At 41.1% G+C, this 23,729-nt stretch overlaps 2 protein-coding genes across 3 annotated transcripts in view; both read right to left on the bottom strand.

The window, feature by feature from the left end:
* plxdc2 (plexin domain containing 2) overlaps positions 1-14,285 on the bottom strand; it is a 102,659-nt gene extending 88,374 nt beyond the window's left edge. The window contains exon 1 of the mRNA XM_039790115.1: positions 13,754-14,285. Within this exon, the coding sequence (XP_039646049.1) occupies positions 13,754-13,904 (151 nt within the window). The 5' untranslated portion in view covers positions 13,905-14,285. The remainder of the gene's footprint in view (positions 1-13,753) is intronic.
* A 6,285-nt stretch (positions 14,286-20,570) lies between these two features.
* malrd1 (MAM and LDL receptor class A domain containing 1) overlaps positions 20,571-23,729 on the bottom strand; it is a 56,720-nt gene continuing 53,561 nt past the window's right edge. The window contains exons 31-33 of one of the 2 annotated variants that reach the window (XM_039790914.1): positions 23,613-23,673; positions 22,884-22,991; positions 20,571-22,791 (exon numbers count right to left, since the gene is read on the bottom strand). In XM_039790914.1, the coding sequence (XP_039646848.1) occupies positions 22,693-22,791; positions 22,884-22,991; positions 23,613-23,673 (268 nt within the window). In that variant the 3' untranslated portion in view covers positions 20,571-22,692. Of the gene's footprint in view, positions 22,795-22,883; positions 22,992-23,612; positions 23,674-23,729 lie in introns of both variants that reach the window. The other variant, XM_039790913.1, reaches the window with a different exon arrangement.

Genomic DNA, 23,729 nt, shown 5'->3' with positions numbered 1-23,729 from the left:
AAATATGTGTTTTCTGTTTTGTTATTTTGTTTTATCCAATTCTGTTGTGTTTTACACATCAGGGCCATCATACTTCTACAACATCTATCAGCTTCAAATCCCATCTCATACTGACTTCATGGTTTTACATTGTATGTTGTCATTCACTCCCACCGCACCTGTTTGAGGGAAGGGCACATTTATTAACTTTGTGCAATGGTATGAATAACATTCATAATTAAACTGCTCACACTAATTTACTTGCCATCTAATTAAAGCACTCTGGGGCACGGGAGACAAAGGCCTTTAAAAGTGAGTCAATTATCACTTTATGATGTTAGGGCTCCTCTCACCACATGACAAGACAGCTCTCACATTAACCCCTTTTAATGGTCACAAACACCAAGAATTCTCTCGATAACAAAAAACATTCATCACATTCTTTTGGCAGGACATCGTTAGCTACCGAAAATGGATGTAATTTACCATTTTAATACAACACCTTGCTGGTAGTAATAGAGTGTAATACATTTCTAACACAGAGCAGCTCAGAAGTCCTACAGAGGTGACAGAGTGCTTCAGCAAGATAGGGCCAGATCTGAAGAGCATTCATTCTAAGTGACACTCGGTGAGCAAATACTGCACATTGGAGACTAGACAAAAGACCCTTCAGCCTTAAGGACAGAAATTATTGAGAGCCTCCCTCTTTGGGGCGAGAGGGAAAATGTGGTTGATACCTAGCTGTATGAGCAACCACTTTCTGCTCCTCGCACTTTGTTTGTCAAAGACAAAAGGACAGGAAGGGAAAGAAAAATGCTAAATTTCCCAAGTACAAACAGACACATTCAGTTATACATAACAAATACCAGTATTTAAAGTGATGGTTCGGAGTAATTTACCCTAGGGTCCTTTGCACCATGACCTCGAGCCCCCCCAGAAGCTTTTTTCACCTGGGTCTAACACTGGGCGAGTTAGCATAGAGTAGCGTTAGCCGCTGAGTAGCTTAGCGCGGGGCTAATGGACCCACGTTTGTATCTCTTAAATGACCCCACTAATAATGCCCGAAATGATACCAAAGGTCTACACTAGTATATATAGGTTATGCACTCATAAAACGATGGATTGGAAAGTTTGTAAGTACACCAGAAGTTTATGAACACTTGCCTGCTCTCTTCCGCTCTCTGTTGCTGCTGCTGCTACCTGCAGTTAGACGAGTGCTTAGGGCCGTCTATAAATTACTACACCGAAAGAGATACAACAAAAATATGTATTAATTTAATGATTAAATAAGGTAATGTCTCCAAACTTACCTCAATTATTACTTGTCTCCTGCTAGTTATATTACAGCACTTACTTTAAAAAATAAGTTAAATTAAAAAATATTTTTGTTGCATCTCTTTTCGGTGTTGTAATTTGTAGATGTCCCTAAGCACTCCTCTCACAGCAGCAACAACAACAGCAGAGAGCAGAAGCCAGCAGGCAAGTGTTATTTACATAACCTTCTGGTGTACTTACAAACTTTCCAATCCATCGTTTTATGAGTGCATAACCTATATATACTAGTGTAGACCTTTGGTATCATTTCGGGCATTATTAGTGGGGTCATTTAAGAGATACAAACGTGGGTCCATTAGCCCCGCGCTAAGCTATTCAGCGGCTAACGCTACTCTACGCTAACTCGCCCAATGTTAGACCCAGGTGAAAAAAGCTTCTGGGGGAGTGTTTGGCTCGAGGTCATGGTGCAAAGGACCCTAGGGTGAATTACTCTGAACCATCACTTTAATAGAGATGCCACAAGTAGTCAGGCCTCGGCTTGCAGACCAGCCAATGTACTGCTCACAAAGCCAAACCACAGACTCTGATCTATTGTGCCTATTAAATTGATGTGTTGTTGCCTTCTCAGTCATAACAACACTTCACAACCTCCCTTGATAGCAGGTTGTTCTTGCTAGACTGTAAAAGAAAACACAATTAACTCCCACAGTCAGTGCAGGACATACCACCGGATCAAGACCTGAGAGTCTCTAGTTACCTGGACAGTTTCCCACTTTCTCTGTCTCCTATACAGTAGACTCATACAAAGGCCGCTGTTACACCTTGCAATTCATCACCACAAAGACTCAAAGCAAGCCTTTGTTCCTGGCTCTGTGCTGAGCTCTGGGAGAAACTCAGCTAGTAAGCATTGGCGAGGAGACAGGAACCCAAACACCTGGCACAAACTAAATCTCATTTACCAGAATCACTTGTTGACTTTTTTGCTCTCGGTTTGGCTCATTTTTGTTTAATCAAGCATGTTTGATCAAGTCAGAAGAAGAAAAAGAAGAAGCGGTAAACAAGACAGAGAGGAAAATGTGCTGCAAGTGCAACTCCCATTATGAACGAGCTGCCAACTGGCCTCCTGTTTACAGCTTCGGGATGAGCTAAGCGCCCAGTTAGGAGGTGGACAGCTGGGAGGCCCTGGAACAAATTTGTCCAGAGAACTGCATGCTCCAAAAAATAAGATCACCCTGACCTCCAGAAACCTTTGTTTGCTTCTGGGAAAAAGTCCTTTATCCTCTCGTTCCTGGCAATCCCGATTCCTGAAGGGTCAAGTGATGAACAGCAAAGCCAGACAGGAAGCCTTGTAGATGTATTACAAGTCTTCATGACTCCGTCGTGGAGTGAATTAGCCAAAACAAGTCGCAGAACAATGTTTACCGTTCTCTTTCTGACAGATGACCAACTTTAATTCCCTGAGGCTGCACAGCCAATATCTGAGTCAATTTCTGTGGCATTTCGTGTTACAAGACATCATCAATCCCCCAAAAAGTCGATGTATATATATGTATATAGAACAATATGTTCACCAGAAAGGCACATGACAGCACCAATAATCAGTTTATACATCCTGAAGATTGGTTCTGTCCATATTAATTATAAATGTGAGGCGGCAAACAGATATCAACTTTGATGGAGTCAAAGTCACAGCTCTATTCTCTGCCACCTCACACAGAAACACACTTGTGGCTGTATATCTTTTCATTTCCATTTAAAAATGCTCCGGCACGTCACAAGCAAACACTGACACTGCTCTGTCTGAACTACATGAGGCTCTCGTTATCCACCAGTTATCCAGCCGGGGATTTTAACAGTGCTAACCTGAAGAGAGTCAGACCTGACCTTTGTCGGCACATCACATGCCCGACAAGAGGAGAGAGAACCCTGCATCACTGTTACTCACCCTTCCAGAAGGAGCTTCTTCCCTCAGGCTGTCCGTCTGCTCAATGAGAACTGTGGCTAGCCCTCCATCCACCACCTCGTTTTCTCGTGTTGTATATATTACTAATTTTATTGTTATTGTTTTTGAGATGGAACAGGTACACAATGCATTTCACTGCACATTGTACTGTATATGATTGTGACTGTGACCAATAAATTTGATTTGAAGTCTTGCACTGTGAAGAGCTGTTGCTACGGGGCATGCTTATCCTTTGTCAGGATGAGTTTGGTAGGGAAAAGGAAACTTCTGGACAGGGGATGTGGAGACATTTTCCGGGCATAGTAACAAAGGAAGCAATGTTGGATCTACTAGCAAGGAAAACACATCAATGTCTGCGAGGGGTTAGTTGGCAAAGCTCAAAACATCGTTTGAACATACTCAAGTGTGTGCAGCATTAGCAGGCTAATCATGGCAACAACTGCATGTTATAAAACTGTAACTGATGGGTTTTCGAGTGAGCATGCTTTTAACATGATAAACTGACCAATAAACAGATTAATCTGAGGTTAGGTTGGAGGGCAGGTTAAAAGTAATTGCACTCACTGAAATAAATGAAGGTGTTTTGCATTTTGCTGACTCAATCCACCTTAAATAACGTAGGGAAATCAGTCACAGGTACAGCAACTAGGGGTAGGTACTGCTCAAAATGTCACAATTAACCATTAGCTATTGCATCTTATTTTAGAGCTAACAAACACTGTTTCAACCATCCCTTACACTTTTGATTATGTGTTTTTTGGTTTTGAAAAGGCTAAAACAAAGACACCACCCTTCAATTTCTTGTACAGAGTATCTCTCTTATTAACGCCCATGTGCATAGCTTCAGGATGTGAATCCAAAGCTTACAGTTACTAAACCAGGAGGGGTTTAGTGAACGGTCAAATTAACATTTCGAAATGTAATGGAATACCGGCATAGATGCCAAAACAATAACTCGATTTGCAAGAAACCCTGAAAAAGCCATAGTTACTTTTAACAAAATAAGACAAACTTCTGAAGTGTTTCCACCAGAGCTTTTATCTGACGAGAGAATAAGTAAACAAGGCCAAGAATCTGACCAAACCTTCAGTGCCAAATTTCAGTCTGGACTCAAAAAGTACTGAGGTTTGAAACTCAGCCCTAACAACAACACGCTGATCCTGCCTTCATCCACCTCAGTCGCTGCTGTCTGAATTAAAAAATGTTAAGCCAGAAAACAACAGTGAAAAAAGTTCATGGGAACTGACAGATACAGAGAGTGAGAGAGAAAACTTTCCCACACAGTATGTATGCACATATAGGCAAAGGCATGTATAGCAGCATGCTGTAAACCCTGTGAGTGACTCTTGCTTTTGTGGGACAAAGCCAAGCCAGCGCTCCTGCTGGGCTCAGGATATGAAGCCTGCTTCAGGGTGGGGTGACACAGGCACCTCCGGCACCTTATCTTCTTTCAGCATGACTGGACGGCCTGGAACACCACGCTCTCTCCTCTCCTTCATGATAGCCATGCATGTAACACTTTGTTCCCCTTTGGAGAGCTGCTTCTTTCAACTTTCGTCAGCGAGAGCATCGAATCTTTGGTTTCTTGTTATCATTTTGGTGCAGGCGCCGCGTGGAAAGGAGGCCAGCACTGTATGTCATTTTTACATTTGCATAAGCTGGTTTCTGTTGTGATGCACAGCTACAGTTTGGGCACCTGAAAGGGTTTGTGTGTTGAAACCTCCAGATAGAGCTAAATACAAATCTAAATCCCTATTATCTTTAATAATTTGAAAGGACACATTCATAGTTGTCCTGTAACACCTGCCAGTCATTTCTATCTTTGTCGCTCTTTCATCAGACACGAAAAACACCTCTCCAACAGGTTTGCTGTGTATGAAGCATGAAATCATCCCATCTGTGTTTCACATCATTAAGTCTTCAAGATAACAGGCTTTAGCCAACAGGGACCCCTGATACAGGCCACACAACTGAGTGCCAACCAGCCAGCCATTTTATGCAATGTTCCCATAAAATTCAGCACTGTGAACTTTAGGTCACCGTCGTCAAATACCAGGCACTTACTGGTGTGTGTCAGGCTTATAGGTGCCAGGGTTTAACCCCTCTAAGGCCTGCTGTGATCTAATGAGACGCTCAAAAGATCCTGCCTGAAACTTGGCTGAGGTAAAGCCATTTTACCTATAATTCAACTATCCAGCAGTCCTCAGCATTAAGGCAAGACACAACAAAAAGTAAAGGAAAGATTGTGTGAGATAACATTACTTCAAAGGAAAAATGTACCCCTAAAAAAGCTATTTTTTCCTATGGATAATTGCCATGTACACTGATATTTCCTGTGCAGCTACACTGGAGAAGGTGAATCTAAAGAGAAGAACTTCCTAGAACAAAACCACAGAAAGAAAACACAAATTTGAATATATATATTTGACATACTGCTATACGTATATGGTCAAATTATGTTGATTGATTGTAACACGAAATAACTAACAGATGCAAAGGCAAATGAGGCAGGCAAAAAGAAATGAGATACTGTACACCAACTCCCTCACCAACACTTTGTCGCAAAATAAGTCTTGGATCTGCACAACATTTAACCGTGCAAGAGCAACCAAGGGAAGAATTTTCCCTCCAGGCAAAAGAAAAACCAACTCCTCCTACCTAAATAAAAACCACTTTTACTCATTTCACCCTTCAGCGGATGATCTAGCATCTCTTATATGGCCGCATCCCTCAGCAGAGTCAGGAGGAGGAGCAGATAACAGCCCGGCTGCGGACAATGCTGTGGTCTACTGGCAGCTTTGCAATCATCTGTGGAGAAGGGATGTTTATCATGAATGGAAAATGCTTGTCATCTCTCACTGAACCACTGACGTTCAGATCTGTAACACTTGGTAATGAGGATGCTGCCCCTGCCTCTGACCTTTTTAAACTTGCTTGACGGACAGGATCCATAATTCTGCTGCTCTGAATAAACTAAACAAATCATGGTGCCCGGGTAACTCAGCTGGTAGAGCGGGCGCCCATATATAGAGGTTTACTCCTCGACGCAGCGGGCCTGGGTTCGACTCTGACCTGTGGCCCTTTGCTGCGTGTCATTTACCGTCCCTTTCATGTCTTTGGCTGTCCTGTCAAATAAAGGCCTTCAAATGCCTAAATAATAATTAAAAAAAGAAAAAGTAGGCCTTAACGATTAATCGTTTTCATATCAAAATCGCCATTTGAAATAATGCGATTAGCTCATCGTGAAGACCGCGATTAATCGAATGTGAATTATTTTGTTAGATGTTTGGTGTAACATTTGATTTCACAATTTTTATTCCCCTTTTCATTATTATATTTACTGTTTTGTCATAAGATAAATGCTGGAACAATGTTACATATCACAGATTGTTAAAAGAGATTATTATTATTATTTTCTGTGGATTTTTTTTTTATTACTTTATTTAACATGATCGTAAAAGGTGCAATATGTAGCTAAAAAACAATCGCAAATCGAATCGTAATCACAACATCTGGCAGAAAAATCGCAAGTAGATTTTTTCCCCCAAATTGTTCAGCAACAACTGGAAGTGAAGGAGCTTTTGAGCCACATGAAAGACAATGAGAAAAAGCTAAAGAGGAGCTTAACTGCACTGGGTTTCATTAACTAGTGGCCTCTTTGCTCTTTGTCTCTGAGCCTATTGAACTCTGTGTGCCGCTCCGGCCCTCTCAAGCCGTCAGACTGAGCTTCTTCCCGGAGTAAAAGGGGCAGGGCGCTCAGAGACGAGGGCCAGGCGTGACTAATGCAGGAGGCTGGTGCCGCTGTTGCATGCTGGTCGGGGGGACGACCCTGCCTCCCTGCCTCCGCGATGTATGGCATGGCCCACTGTGGCTGCATACAGGGCAGCATATAAACCCTAGCCGCCGCCCCTCCTTGTCTCTCATACCACCCCACCCCCGTCATCCATTCATGGCAGATCCTTTCAGCAGGTCATTCAGAGGGCCAATAAAGAGGCTAGCTCATTCTGTCCGTTCTAAAATGTGCAATGTCAGAAAGAGGGAGAGACGGGGAGGGGTGGTGGGGGGCAGATTCCAAGAAGGCTTACAATCTCTTTACTAAAGTAGACTGAGCCAGACCTCCCATTTTGTTCTCCGACAGTCTATGTTGGGAATCATTCCTTCAGCATGACAAAGAGAAAAGAGCAACATGGCAGCATTTGTCATGAAAAGGGATGCGGTTTCATATCAAATCTCAATCCTTGTAAATCCCTCATTGAATCGTTTTAGTTTGTTTGTTTGGTGGGAAATGAAGGCATCACTTAAAATATAAAATAATGACTGTAAATGTACAGTATCGTACCTAAACCCCTGGGATTTTACCTTGTGGACAGGGCGGAGGGCTTTTACCACATATTTTTTTCACTGCTCTGTGATGTTTATTAACCCTGTCCTGACTCAGTTATCCCTCTGCAGCCATTCCAACAGACCCTCTGATGTTAAATTACAGTTAGACTTAGCAGAGATAAGTTGTTGGGTTCAGGTTAAAGCTATAGTGCGTAGTTTTGTAGTCACCCACATGAGGAATTCTAATCGATGATAACAGAACTGTCGGCGCGTCCACATGATACAAGCCTTCCGTGATCTCTTGAATTCGGTACCCAGCCCTAGAGAACACAAAGCGTCTGAGGCTGAGTACTCATCGTTCTCAAGTTACCAAAGATGCCAGTTGATAGAAGTTCTTACTTTAAGTCTCCCCAACGAGCCACACAGATCTGATGTTTTATCGAAACACCAACTTTTCCATCTCAGCCAAGCGTTAAAAGTTGGTTGCTATATTTTGAGCATTTCCAGCATTTCCACTCAGCTTTTTTTTCTTTTTTGGGGGGGGGGGGGATTTCTGCCTTTATTGTATAGGAAAGCTAAGACATGAAAGGAGAGAAGACATGCAGGAAAAACATCACAGGTCAGATTCAAACCCTGGACTTTCTGCATCAAGGAATAAACCTCTGTATATGTGCCCCCGCTCTACCAACTGAGCTAACGGCCACTCCACTCAGGTTTGTTGAACACACAAATTGAAAAATGCGACAACAAGTGGATGGAAACAAACTTAACGTAGCTGAGTTATGCCTAGTTCACACTACACGACTTAAAAGGTCCCATGGCATGAACATTTCACTTTATGAATTTTTTTACATTAATATGCATTCCCTCAGGCTGCCTATGGTCCCCCAGTGGCTAGAAATGGAGATAGGTGTAAACCACAACAGTAACGAATAACTATGCAGCACATAAAAAATCTATCGGAGTAAAAGTATTTCATTCATTGAAAATATCTACTCAAGTAAAAGTGGAAGTAGGAGAAAAAAATAATACTCCAGTAGAATACAGATACAGCCTTTTAGTACTTAAGCAGAGTAGTGAAGTAGTTCTACTTCGTTACTATACAGCTCTGGCGATTGAACACTATGTGCTATGCACTATGCATTTCCAACACGGACCAAAGTTGTTGTTGCACCTCGAGTAAACAGGCTATAAACAAGCCCCCAGGAAGAGCGCCATGTCTAAAAGCCACCATGGGCTTAGCGGATAGGGGTGGTACTGCACCCCATGGCCCAGAAAGACTTTTCACATAGACTTTGCATGGCAAAAGAAACGTCTATATTTCAGCGGATCATTTGTTTCGGGGTACATTAACTTACCAGCCCGAACACTTAAAGGGTCCTTGTTTAAAACATCACGTTTTTAACATTTTTAACATTCACTAGTAGCAAATCCAGAATTATTAAATTAGGCATGATGAACGCGCATAATGGACGCGAGCAGACCCGCGGGACTGCGCCCGCCCGCTCACATGACTGTTCTCCTGAGGTCCTGTAGCTGTAATAATATATATGGCTAATGGTTGTAATTCACCATGTGTTCAATTAATACGTCCATGTCTTATGAAGTTATGATACATCCGAGGGATGTATGTATGCTGTAAAGCCTGTTACGTAGATTTAACGTTAGCATTTCATTAGCATTTCATTAGCATTTCCCAAACTGGCGGGGCTATTGGCTAGTTACCTAGTTGCTAACATCAGGGGTAGCTAGCATGGCCGTATTAAGATCTATACATAACTAGCTATATGCCTACATAACGTTACTACAGACATAGTGACTACATTGCCTTGGTTCTCTCTTATGATACATCCAAAGGCTGTAAAGCTTGTAAAGTGGATGAGGGATGAAGCCATGGATGAGCTCTGTTCACGAAACTGCAGGCTAACTGCTAGCACTAGTTAGTAGCTAGCTAGCTAGTAGCACAACATAATTATTAAATCTCCTTGGTTGTCTAGCTAAATACATCTATCGTTTATTTAGCTAAGCATGTAAACGATCGGGAACAACGAAAACACGTTTAACGTTAGTGAATATTTTAGACAATGAAAACGGCGAGTTCATGAGTTCGCCACTTGTAAGAGACACGAAAGATAAGCTCATGAACGAGCATGTTGCTACCGGTTGCTAAGACAACACAAACAAATTGTTGCCAGTGCGCATATCCATCGTGACGTCATGGGCCAACAATGCGGAAGAGCCGAGCTCTATGCTTTTGAGCACTCTCATTGGAATGTACGGGGCTTCTAAAAAACTGAATGTGAAACTTATCACTTTTAACTTATTTTTAAAAAAAAAAAAAAAAAAAAAAAAAAAAAAAAAAAAAAAAAAAAAAAAAATAATACACTCCATGGCTATAAATAGAAAAAAAAGGGGGGGGGTGATTAAAAAAAAAAAAAAACCCCCCCCCGTTTTTTTTAACACAAAAAATATTAAAACCATTACTGCCGTAGTGCCCACTTTCGACACCTAGATGTTAAAACACTTACTGGAAATGACGAGGGGGGTGAGCGTGACGAACGCAACACATGGCAGCTGATTGGCTGATTGCTGCTCCCGAATTTCAAAACAGACTCTAATGGCGAAACGTGTTTTTGAAAACATTTTAAGCGAGAAATAGGCCATACAGTTGCTGAATCTGTCTGTTTTTTTGATCGACAAAGGTCAGTTTAAAAGATTTTCGAGGCGCCGAGCCGACCACTCCTCAAGTGGAGTGTGGAGTGCTGCTGCTGCAGGTCACGTCACATGCAGAAATGTCAAGTGCGAGAGATAAGGAAGGCTTTCTGGAGTTGGAGGATGCGCCAGCGTCGTATATAGTCTGGTGTGTGGAAACATTTTGGATTTCATGTTATGATGACAGCGGAAATAAAACAATAGATAGAACTGCCACTGTGTGCATGTCTTGTGCAACATGCATTCAATATGCTAATTTTAGCTATATATCATATGCTGAAGTATATTTCTGGAGTGTTAAAGATTAAAAGAAAAAAAACGTGATACGAACCGAACCGTGGGTTTTGTGAACCGTACCACCCCTAGTAAAGACGTGTCTATTTTGAGAACACGTACGCCAAAGACAACATCAACAAGCATGACACAAGGAAAAGTTCCGCAGAGTCTCACGCATGGTATTGCGTCATTTTTCTGCATCACTTCTTGTGACAACACATAGTTTGAGACCAGACATACTTCAGGGATTTCTCCTGGTGACAGACCTTGTAGTTTGTGAGCCCCTGTCACTATTCAGGTACTGTGAAAACCACAATGACTTCAACACTCCCAATTACAAGATAGTAGGGATGGAACTAACTATTATTTTAATAGTTGATTAATCTGTGAATAATTTTTGTCGATTAACCGAGTGTTTGGTCTATAAAATGCCAGAAAATGTTGAAAAATGTTGATCAGTGTTTTCCAGCGTCCAAGATGATGTCCTCAAATGTCTTGTTTTGTCCACAACTCAAAATATTCAGTTTCCGTCATAGAGGAGTTCAGAAACTACAAAATGTTCACATTTAAGAAGCTGGAATCAGATAATCTGTACATTTTTAATCATAAAAAATGACTCAAACCGATTATCAAAATTGTTTGCAAATAATTGTAATAGTTGACAACTAATCGATGAATCGCTTAATCTTCGCAGCTCTACAATATAGTAAGTTGTGTAGCGTGAACAGCACAGCGATCTGACGACTTTGAAAGTACTGCAGTGTGAACTAAGCATTAGCACGCGTTTGTATACTGTACGCCATCAGCTCCTTTATGAACACCTATAGAGTCAGAGTGAAGCAACTAAAGAGAGATTGCAAATGAAAGATTGGATAAGGGATTTGTTGGCCTGGAAGTTTAAGAAATCCAAGTATTATAGCTGACTTGGAACTGGATCCAAAATAGTACCAGCTATAGGAGCCATTGTCATGAAAATCAAACTTCAGAGCCAGTCTGCATGTTTCTCTCCAGCTTACACTCCTATGTGAGTGTGTGTTTGTATGATTGCAGAGGTGGCTGCTGGCAGTATGATGGATGAGGGAGCTAAAGACATCCATATCGCTGCCTGTGAGCGGATTAACCCTCTACCAACCAAAGAAACACAACTCGGAGCATCCACAACGAATTCAATTCCACACACAACCCCAATCTTAGCACATTAGCAGCCCTCAGCGCAGGCTTTTAAATCAGACCGCATCATTACATGAGGCCAGACTTTCTCTCTCACGCTCTCCCTCTTTCATTCTTCTATCGCTCATGCAGACACACTCCAGACTCTAGTGGAACATCCCTTTTTCCACTCCGAAAGAAGCACCAGAGTGGAAATTAACCCCCAAATCAGCCCCAATTTTGTGAGTGTGTCACTGGTGAGTGTATCACAGAGTGAGCATCGCAGAGCCACAGACTAAAAGCTTATAAAAAAAAAAAGAAAAACGATGCACAGAGCTCACAGGATGTTGTGTAATTTCACCCAGATGTGCTTCATAGCTCATCTAACTAATAAATGCAAGTGCAACCAGTCTTTCACATCTCAGGCTCTTCTGGAGCTGCTGAGACACTTTCTACAAGTCTGTTCTGGTCGTGAATGGTGCATTATTATTTTACTTCCAGAGAGCAGAGGAGTCCACCTGCGCTCTATAAATAAAAGCCTAGCTAAGGAAGGACATGGGCTGCTCCTTACAGCTGAGCCGAGGTCAGTCTACGACAAGGGATGCCTAGATGTCTAAAAATACTGTCCTACATACTAAATGTGTCCGGCTCGAGCGGGAGATGGAGCGATGAAGCGCTCTGAGAGGAAAAATATCCCATTTTGTTTATGGATGTTGGGGAGTTTCCTTCAATTTGCAACATTTGACAAGCTTCACTCTGATAGTTATCCTACATGAAACACACACAAGCCGTTGTTTTCTACTGAAGCACTGATGTGAAATGAGCCAGAGTGCAGCAGCAGCCCAGCAGATTGATTGAATTCATAAATAAGACCGAGTACGCCTGTGTGAAACTAAAAAGTGTGTGTGAACGGTCACACACGGCCGATAGCATCTCTCCCAAACAGAGCCATACATTCCAGTAATTCTGTGGTCTGCACTCACACACGGGTTTAATTTACAGTCACTGTCAGCAGCCCAACATTTCTCCAACCACTTTCTGATATGTGATGAAAATCCACTGCCAGCAATAAAAGCTCTGGGAAACAAGAGCTCGCCTGTGTGAACAGGACATTGGCATGAACTTATTCCATAGTCTGTTGTAGGGCAAGCTGTGTGTGTGTGTGTGTGTGTGTGTGTGTGTGTGTGTGTGTGTGTGTGTGTGTGTGTGTGTGTGTGTGTGTGTGTGTGTGTGTGTGTGTGTGAGTGTGTGTGTGTGTGTGTGTTTGATGGACTAGATTTGAGATTAGCGGACTTTAGGTGCTCACGCTGTGGCTTTACAGTAGGGATATTGTTCACACTGGAGTCCTCATCCTCCAGTGTTGACTGTGTCTTATAATCAAGGACATCAAGATGGCCAGAGCGTGCAGCATTTCCTCTGTAGGACTTCTACAGAGAAAGCACCTGCACTATGTAATGGTTACTGATCTCAAATCTGCAAAAAGTTGCAGAAGGATGTTCCAGGTCATACCAGACATAAAAATCTCACATATAAATATGCCAGAAAACAAAAAAAAGAGACGTTTTTCAGAGGCAGGTTTGAGATGTCCATACCCTGCATTGATGGCTTTGATTGTATTACTACAATATACAGAAATAATCCGCTCAGCCTGAGGGGGAAATGCATGAGCAAAGATGAAAAAAAAGAAAGGCAATTAACTCAAACATGCAAGAAAATATGATAATTAGAATAAAACAATGTCTTTGATCTAGACAGGAAAAAAGGAAGTTAGGAGGTCACGTTGCCCTCCTCTAAATAGATTGTTCCTAAAAAAATAAGAGAATGAAAGAGAAACAGCTTTCAGGGTGTCGGCCTTCTTTTATTCTATTATATATGATAAATATAGGTTTAATACGCCCACAAAGGATGCAATTTGAGCACAAATCAAAGTCATTCTTAATGCAAAAGCAACGCACACTCCACATGTGTCTGATGGTTGTTTTCTCCTGCATGTTTTGCAGACGCATTTGACTTCTGCATTAAGAAACGGACCTCTCGAACTCAGGACTGGTTAACGTTTAAGGTGCTGGTTCTTACCGCTGCTGGCTGTGATCTCGGCTCGGGAATCCCCCACACACTGCAAAACTAAAACAACTCCAACGAGAAGGTCGAACGTCTTCACACCCGCCATATCCAAGTTCCGCCGCAGATTTTTTTTTCTCAATATCCCGCTGTCCGTCTTCCTCATGCACCGACACCGCTTCCACGCGGACTCCGTAACTCTCGTGCCTCTCCTGCTGCTTTTAAAACGGAAACCTGCCTGCGCTGCACTCGCTGCACTGAGCTGTTGTTTGTTCCAGCGTGTGCCACACTGCGCGCTCCTGGAGAGTGGAAACGCGCTCGTCCGAACAGGTCTCCACCTCCAAAAATAAACAAATAATAGTAACAGCAGAAGGAGGAGCAAACAACTTCTTAACTTAAATTTGCATCCCAGTCCGACACACGGGTCTCATCCCACTGGCCGGAGGTGCAGTGTGTGTGCGTGTGTGTGTGTGTGTGCTCCTGTGTTTTGTGGGCTAATGCGCTCCTGGAGAAGACAGTGCGCTCCCTCCGTCATCAGATCCTCGGAGCCAATGACTTCTTCTTCTTCTTCTTCTGTTTGATGCTCTGTGTGTGCAGAAGAAGCGAAGGAGACAAACACACAAAGCGTTTCTCCAGATGCAGGAGAGACAGTCAAGATGTTTGCCTTGGGATATTATCGGCAACGTGTCTGACAAGCAGCGTTTGAGTGATGTAGAAAGATGTGTTTGGAGCTTCAGGAGCTGCTGCTGTTTGCCGGCAGACAAAAGATGTTGAACATGCTGGACTCGTTCCTTAGAGGCCTTTTTTTAAATTAATGAATGCCTATAGGCTACAAGAGGTTTAGGTTGTATATGGGCTGTTTGGAGGTTCATATAGTTACTATTTTATTTGTGTTATTTTACTTATCTCCCTATTTCAGTGTCCTAATGTTTGTTATCTAGCCATCTTCGTTCCTTCTTTCCTTCCTTCGTTCCTTCCCTTCACTGCACACACAGACAGGTGATTGAACTGTGATGGCGCCCTCTTCAGGTGCAAGTTAAGTCATAATACATTAACCCTCTTCGTTGACTATTGGTTTTACTGCCCACAGGATCCCACTGCTGAATGTTATAACATATTTACTATTATTGCAAAATCTAACAAATCGTTTCCTTTGAACATGCTGGAAGTGGTAAGCCTTTCCTTTTGCCACAAATGGGCAAAGGAAATATCTCCTGTTTTATGTTTGCTATGCATAAACAAATATGTAATCATTTAGTTTGTTAAAAGGTAATTCATAGACACTGAAATGTTATCCTACATAGTGATGTTACTTATGTTTGGGGTCACTTGCATCCCATTTAACCCCCTCCATTAAACCTCTTAAAAATTCAGACAGAGAAATCCAAATTTGGGAGGTTTAGGTGGTAGAGCTGCATAAAAACTGTCAACACCATATAGTGTAATAATATAAGCGACAATGAAAATTCATTGTATATAAGTAAAGTGTAGTTTAGCAGACGTTTAAAACATGTCATCTGTTCAAGGTTGCATTTTTATGCAAATCTCATAAAATCTTTTAATTTATTTTTTTGAGCTGTTACAGAGGGGCTTGGGTCTCCAGGACACAAATCACAGATCAAAAGGGTTAATGGATGGTTGGGAATTTTGACATGTAAATTCCTCCCTTTTGTAATGATGTTGCAAAAAAACGAAATCTAGAGAAGACATTCGTTCCCTTTGCCCCCTGTGTGTTACATTGTCTCAGAAGCAGCCAGAGATCAAAGGGGGAGAACTTGGAAACCTCTCGTGAGGGTACATTTCTTCCTCATTGCTTAGTTTGCGCTCATTTTGCACAGGAAGGATAACTTGGACCACATGCTTGTTCCAATTAAGACACTCACTGTGGGAATTCAGGAGCTGCGCCCACAAGTCATGGAAAAGCAAAAAACTAAAAAACTGAAGAAACTCTTGCATAAAGGACCACTTTTATAATGTACTTGGCTGCATATTGAACATTTAAAGTAAAGGGTTGTTTTGTGCTAAATGGATTTTCAACCTTTTTAGTGGTTAATAAAAAAAAGTCATCAAAATCCAATCATTGGGGCAAACAATATTCTGTGAACTTCTGAAAGCACACCAGTCCGGCTAAAATAAAAAACAGATCAATAAATAGCAATTACTACAATTACTTTGTCAGTAATTAGTCATTCCCTTGATTATCTCCACTGGCCACTAAAAAATCATCAGAGTGGCAACTGCCAACTGCTAACAAATTGGCTCTGGCGGGGATTTTGTTTCAGCACAAAGTGAATACTGCTGCTGCTTTGTGCCATATGCAGTAAAGTGTCAGTGATGACACTGACCTGAAGAGGAACACTTCAGTTTGTCTTTTTTCTTTAGCCATACACAGTAAACAAAGCCAACCATTTAGAGAAAGCGCCTTATAACGGCAGAACTTGCCTAATAATCACAGCAAGTTTTCTTCAGTATCAAAGTAACCCAGTGATAGTTGGCTGTGCATCAATGGGTACAAATACCAACAGGAACTGCTAATAGCTAATTTGGCACACTTTTAATGTTGCCAAAATGTAAACAAATATCAGCAAAAATGAAAAAATGAGGATCAAGTTGAGTTTACTGACTCCATGGCAACAGTATACTTCCTGTTTGTATTCCCCATTTTTTAGCACTATTAAACCCACTAACATGGTTCTTATATTCCTGGAAAAATGAGACTCTTCTCTATCTATTCATACACATTGCCCAGTGTTGAAAACCTGTGGACATTTTAAAACCGAACCTCTTGTCGACGTAATGTGTTGTCAATATAATAATCCTGAAGGCTCTTAATGCAGTTATTGGTCTGAGCACTTGAGGATGAGGCATTTAGGGATGTGTGAAAACTCCTTGCCCAAATTTCAGAAGTAGGCCTAGATGAAGCGACTGAGTGAGTGACATGCTTTTTCTTTCACTTCCCTCCAAAATAGCTCTGGTCGACGCTGTTAAGATCATAAAACTCAAATTCATATCTGCTGACAGCGCCTTTCATTGATAGTGTCACATGCACGTTCTCAAATAAATCTTGATTCACCTACTACGTGATCCGATCAACACAAATCTCTTGTGCACCCAAAGGGACGTATATCAAACTTGTGTACAGCAAACACATACATTCCAACCCAGATGGACATAAAAATATACTGCTTAGTGATGTATTTCCCTCATAAAAAGGAGATTGTTGTTGACAAATGCAGCACGGACATTTAAACCATAAAGCATCTTTCAATCAGATCACGCAGTCCAGTATTAGGATGAAATAGGATTTAGTGCAGAAGCGCATGCGCTTCTACTCCCCTTTATTTTCTCTCTCTCTGCAACTCTTTCCATGCACTTTAATCATCACTCGAGACTCAGCGGCCACAGCTCCCCATGCAGTCTGCTGCTCTAATCACCTTGTTCCACAACTCCAGCAAAAAAAAAGCCCAGCTAGTCCTACCACTCTTAAATTCTCTCTCTTTATCCACTTTTTTTCTTAAAGCATCATCTTTCTCTCTAAACTGTCTTTAAGCCTTTCTTTCTTTGACTTCTTCCCTGTGTGACGTAAAGCAGGATCAGTCACAGACGCCGTGAACTTTTGATTGGCTGGAGACCACGCCGCACTCAAGTCTCCCTCTCCCCAGGGTGACCTTAAAGAGCATCAAAACGTCTGCGATGAAGTTAGTGAAATGAGATGGGAGCGACATCAAGGGTCTTAGATCTGACGGGTGGTGGCAAGTGTACATTTTCCAAAGAGTGCTAATATGTAGATTTGGTTCCCACTTGTTGAGTTGCAGAGCAGCATGTCACCGCAGCATTTATGACGCTTGGCTACTTAATGAACAGAGAACAGAGTGAAGTCATAAACTGAAACCACCGAGGAGAACAAGCTCAGCTCTGTTTCTGTCTTTCCATTATAGCCTTGCCGATTATTAGCTTTTCCACTTCACAATATAACAAGACTTGAAAGCACACAATCATTAAGCTTTTTGCTTTGAGTGGAAGAAAAGGTCAACTTTCTTCTCTTAATGGTCCATTTTCTTCTACTTTTTCAGGCTTTAAACTTCGCTGTCACTTCAGCATCATATCCACCCAATCATTTCATTAAATCATGTCTGTGAGCCATCAACCAGTTGGTTATTAAACGCTGCTCCTAACGCCCTTTAAAGCTGCTATATTTACTTATTTCTCCTAACATTAAACCCCAGCATCTAGACTTTGGGAGATGTTGCTATGTCAATATGTTGCATTACATAGCCAACTGATTTCTCTTCATTTAACTGCTTTAAATCTTAACAGTAAATTATAGAGTGTGGTCTAGACCTACTCTATCTGTAAAGTGTCTCGAGATAACTCGTGTTATAATTTGATACTATAAATAAAATGTAATTGAATTGAATTGAACAGAACACTTCCAAGTCAAACAGAAAGGTGTGTGGACAATAACAAGCTCCCTATAGAGGAGGGCTTAGGTTAATACACGATTAGCACTGTAAAGATAGGTCTGGCAATGCAAGACTAACAAACGATGGACACCATGACTGCTATAGCAACATAAATAGGAGGCAGGAGCAATGCACCAAGCTGTCATTTCAGCAACACCATGCCGCCTCTAGCAGCTCTGAAAAAAGCCTCACACGTGAAAACTACTGAGCTACACAACAATATATATATATATATATATACAATAATAATAATAAACAATAAACTTAAGAATCTTATTAATTCAGCAATGTTTGATGATAATTGACTGTAATGAGGGAATGGTCTAATTGGTTGTAGAAAGTGCATAAAACATCCTTTACAATTTCTTTCAAGTAATGAAGCTTTGCTGTACAACACAGGAGGCAGTTAAGATTTAGATAAAACGCTTTTACAGCCTGAAAACCACAAGAGAACCAATCAGACCGCGCTCAGCGGCGCCTCCTCTCCTCAGCCTCCACAAGAAGCCGAGACCTGCAGCGATTTTCTGAAGAACGGTCAGAGGACGGCCCCCTGGGCTGATCGCCATCCACTCTCACTGACTACAGAGAGATGAAACAGACATTTTCCTCTGCACTCAGCCAGAGAGGATGGGAGAACCAATTCAGAGCTATCATTACAAAGAAATGGGGTGAATTCCACCTTGACCTGACTGGGCTGGTTGAAAAACCTCAGTCCCCAGCTGCAGGAGGAGGAAATTGAGACTGATTGCTATAATAGCACGTTGACAGTTCATGGTGGGCAAGGACTCAGGTGAGCAGTTATGTAAATGAAGAATCAACTGTTATTTTGACAGAAGGAGTCCTTAAAGGCTGTCATTGCTGAGCGTTACAGGACGCATTACAGGAACCTTTCCGAGTGGCACACAAACAAAAAGTGACCTTTAGATGGGTTCTGTGATTAACAAAATGTGACAACAATAGCTCCGGTGAGAAAAGCTGACTAACGCTGCCTTTACCAACAAGGACAAAGGCTGGCAGCGTGTAGCAGCTCTCCTGTGTGCTATTCAACAGCATGAATAACGAAGCTACCAGAAAAAATGTTCGGAACAAAAAACACTGATAGCTGCACATTCTCAGTCAGCAGGCCATCGTGTGAGAGGGTGGCATTGTTTGTGTGGTGGCATGTTAGTGGAAAAGGTTTTTGTGACAGCTATTGATTGTTGTGTTATGTCAAATGTCACAAGGTTGAGAAACAAATATTGATGTAGAGGTTGTGAGAAGGCTGAGCTGGTGTTTTTGGTGTTTCACAGAGGGATACAGAAAGGTGCCCTTCATATGATTGTTGGATTTGCAATAGTTAATAATGGTAACAATCCTACAGTACACAAATAGGAAAAAGGCTGACCCAAACTGGTAAACAAAATCTGAATTTGTATAATTTTTCCATAATCAGTTAACATATCCCTTAAATAAACAATATTTGAGGACATATTCTTATTTTATTTGCCTGATCAATTAGCTGAATGGGTTGTTATAGGGGCTAAATTCAATACTGCTTTATGAAGGCAGAGAGAGCCAACTACAGAAGCAATCCAACTAGCTCTATCTGCTTCTTTAATATTAGCGTAGCTGTCTATTTGTCACTCTCTGTGACAACTTTACATGCTGTTTTCATTACATTACAATATACAGCTATGGCATAATGTTTGTTTATATGGTAAAACAGATGCCAACAAGTCAGATTCCAGTCTAAACTCTAAACTTCTGAGCAAATGTGTACTTTCTTTTCTTTGGCTTTGTAGGGCAGAATAGTGTCAGAGGAAAATGCAGTGAGCCAATATAAGTGAGGGCACAAACAATAAAACAACAGAGCAGCTCAAAGGCTGAAATTGATCCTGTGGCCCTTTGATAAATCTGACCCAGAATTCCTCCTACAGACTCAGCAAAGACTCCACAGTGATGGAGAACGAGACTAAACAGTAATGACACTGGAGATTGTGTTCATCCACGGTCTGAAAATTAAAGATTCAGAACTTGAACTTGACGCAATATAAAGGAATGGGTGTTTGGATGGGTTTTAGACTAAGTGCAGTTCTCTCAGAGCACCCACACGCAGATTTACCTGACATTTATTATAAATGGGATGGAGACTCCAACTCCCTATAAAACCCACAAGTACCACCATATTAAAAAGCAGGCCAAAGAAAGAAAACAACTGTTTTTGTTCCCCTATATGCCAAGCTTTTGATGTTGGTAAATATGTAATCCCATAAGCCTTCTTCATAGCAGACCTTTTGAGTTAAAGTATCATAATGGAGGTGTTGCTAACAACATTAACAATGGCTCCATTCTAGTTTATCCATGATTAATTTTATTATTGACACGTGTGCTTCTAGTACGGTGACAAAATGTGTTCTTTGAAAATGGCTCATTGGATAATTAAGTGTTAGTCAATAACAAAGTCTCATTAATTGTAGCAGAACGGGTTTTTGCAAGTCAGTACTATTTTATTAATATTGGAAATAAAAGTGGACAAATAGACAGTTAAACAAGTGCAAGAAAGATCTAATAATGGGCATTGCCACGTTGGGCTCATCAGTAGGGGATACAATCCTAATCACATCAAGTTTTTATTTAGTTTCATCAAAATTCAGTACATGTAGTCGACGATATCGGTGTAATATGTTAACAAAGCAACAATGTGACCCTTTCTTTCCTTCTTAATTCAGCAGTGCAACTGTGACACACCAGATTGCAAAAAGTCTTAAAAATCCAATCAGGAGCAACGGAAGATGATAATGAAGATGATGATTTAAGACATTATTTATGCAACATTGGATATAATTGTTTTTTCTAACATGATTTAAAAGAAGTTGTTTTTCTTTTAGGAAATGCTTTTACAGAATTTGCTGTCTCCCGAGAGTTAGATGAGAGCTTTAGAGGTTCTGGTAAGTTTTTTTGCCTTTAGACAGAGCCAGGCTGGCTGTTTACCCGTTTATGCTAAGTTAACTGGCTGCTAGCTGTTTAACAACATATTTAATGGATTATCAATCTTCTCATGTAAATCTGGGCAAGAAAACAATTCAGCATATTTCACAAAATGTTTCACAAAAATTTCTTCAACTGAATTTTAACCTGAAATATTAGCAGTACTTATTGAGGCTCAAAGGAAGCTTCCTACACAAACTGATGGTCTATTTAATTTATCTCACTATACAGAACATGGACTTTTCTTGTAAATCATCATGTTAACTGTCAAATATGAGAAGGTCATTTATGATGGCCTCTTTGATGAGACACAGCTGAGAAGAGCCATGACTGAACACTTGTCAAATTTATAACAGACTGGTTGAACCGTGCTGTGTTTATGATCTATCTGTTCAGCGCTGGTTGATAACGGAGAGTTTGAGAGTCAGTTCACACCACATGCAATGCAGGGTGCTGACTTGTAATATTGTTGTAAATAAAACAGGGGCAAACTATTTTATTTGCACATGTGGGGATTAAAAAGGATCACTAATGAAGTCAGTTCTGTGTGTTCAGTGGAGTCTTTCAGTTCAATGAACTGGATGTTTTCTGCTTTTGCCAGCACTAAAGAAAACCTTTAATCATAAAGGCACTCACAACCCTTACTGCAAGAGTACTAAAGCACTCCTGCTAAACTGCAACACTGGTTGTATTTAGTTTACAAATGGCCAAAACCTATTTTTTGGGGATTTGATCTAATGCTCATTTTGACATGATTACGGCTGCTTCCAGTCTTTATGTTAGGCTAAACTAATCTGGATCAACAGAAGTATATTTTCAGGATAATTGCTTGTAGTGGCGCTGGATGTCCATTGCCTTCTGCTCCCTGTGTGTTGCGTTCTCAAACTCTGTTTGCTTCGGGAAACAACAACAAACTTAAAATTAGCAAGCTACATGCTGAAAATGGCAAAATTTGGATCATGCAACAAAGCAGGCCAGCTTGATTTTTTCGTGGGAATGATTGTAAAGATTTACAAAGAATTTGTTTACGGAATTTACGATCTAACTGGGACGTTTTGGGATTAGTGGGCATTGCTATGGAGAAAATACACACGGCGATACACTGGTAACAGTAAATTACATTTAACCATGTATCCAGCTAGTTTAATTAGCTCATGTTACTAATTTAATATTTTACGTGGCGTTTTTCATTCGCGGGTTCAAGTTCCTTCTCAAGACTATTTTGCAGAGCCACCGTTGCTGTGTTGGAAACATAGCGCTGCCCAAGACGACTGCGATTGGTTTAAAGAAAGTGTTTTTCACATTATTCATTTGATTATTAATAACCCAGCTGTAAATCACAACAGCAGTGTATCAAAATTGACATTCAAATACTTTCCTGGAAAATATCCAAACTTTCTTTCATTATTTGCATTGTTTCCCCGCCACTTGGTACCTCAGCAGGTTTAGACAAACTCATCAAGTATGTGCACACACTGATGGACCCAGATCTATTGCTGTGTCAAAATGTAAAGTCCATTGTTTTTATGCTTCAGAGCTTTTGTAGTCAGCGCTATTAGCATCAGGGGGGTGATTGTACAGTGGGTTGGCGAAGGACAGCTTGGCATCTTTCCGGGTTAAACACTGCTGCGGACACAAAGAGACATGTATCACGTCACTGACTTCTGCACAGATAACTAGGGTAAAGCCCCAAAGGCTGAGCAGAGGCACCTTACCTCCACCTCCCTCCTCCAGGGGTAGACACTGATGGTAAGGCCCCTACCATCAATCCTGCTGGGGTTAAGTCTGGGACAACAGCCTGGTCTTTCATGCAGGCATGGGGGCTGATTGAAAGACAATGATGTACACTGGCTTAAAATGAGATGAGCCTTAATGTGTGAGAGCGCATGAAATGCAGGCACAATTAAAATCAAATTGACCTGCTATGCATCCATAATTATACCGCTAACCGCCATAAAACATGTCATCATCTTCCAGAGTTGGAATAATCACACAGTGTTTCTAATGCTCAGTTAAACGAGTGCTGAACAGGATCTGTCTGTGTTTTAGAGATACAGTACCACCTTTTTTACAAATTTTTAGACTGAATCAGAAACCTGTTAATTAAACTGGTTATTTTTGGTGTAAAGCTTGTGGTGTTGCATTTACTCACATTATATGGTTCAGTTATTGTGTCTACCTGCTGTATATGCACTATAGTGTGTATATAAATCACACACAGAAGCACAAATGTCCACATAAACCACAAAATCGATAATCCTGAATCAAAAATGTTACCTAGCAGAAAGGCTCAGCGACCACCTTTTGACCTCCTCAAATGTTAGATCCAATTACTGAATTAATGTAGGGCGGATGGTGGAAAAATGAGATTTGTATAGCTGAGAAACCTAATTTTGCCCAAACAGAATTTGCTGATGATTGATTGGAAATTTCTGTGCGCTAACCTCTGCTCTCCAGTCAGAGGCTGGGTTATCCATCACTCCGTAGTCCATTGGGTCGGGCTTTCTGTAGAGCCAGCAAAAAAATGCACTCATCATCATCATCATTATCCCGAGCCAAAA

The sequence above is a fragment of the Perca fluviatilis genome, chromosome 22 (assembly GCF_010015445.1).
Source record: "Perca fluviatilis chromosome 22, GENO_Pfluv_1.0, whole genome shotgun sequence".
Classification (NCBI taxonomy): Eukaryota; Metazoa; Chordata; class Actinopteri; order Perciformes; family Percidae; genus Perca; species Perca fluviatilis.
The sequence above is the reverse complement of the archived record's forward strand: the minus strand, read 5'-3'. Positions and strand labels throughout refer to the sequence as shown.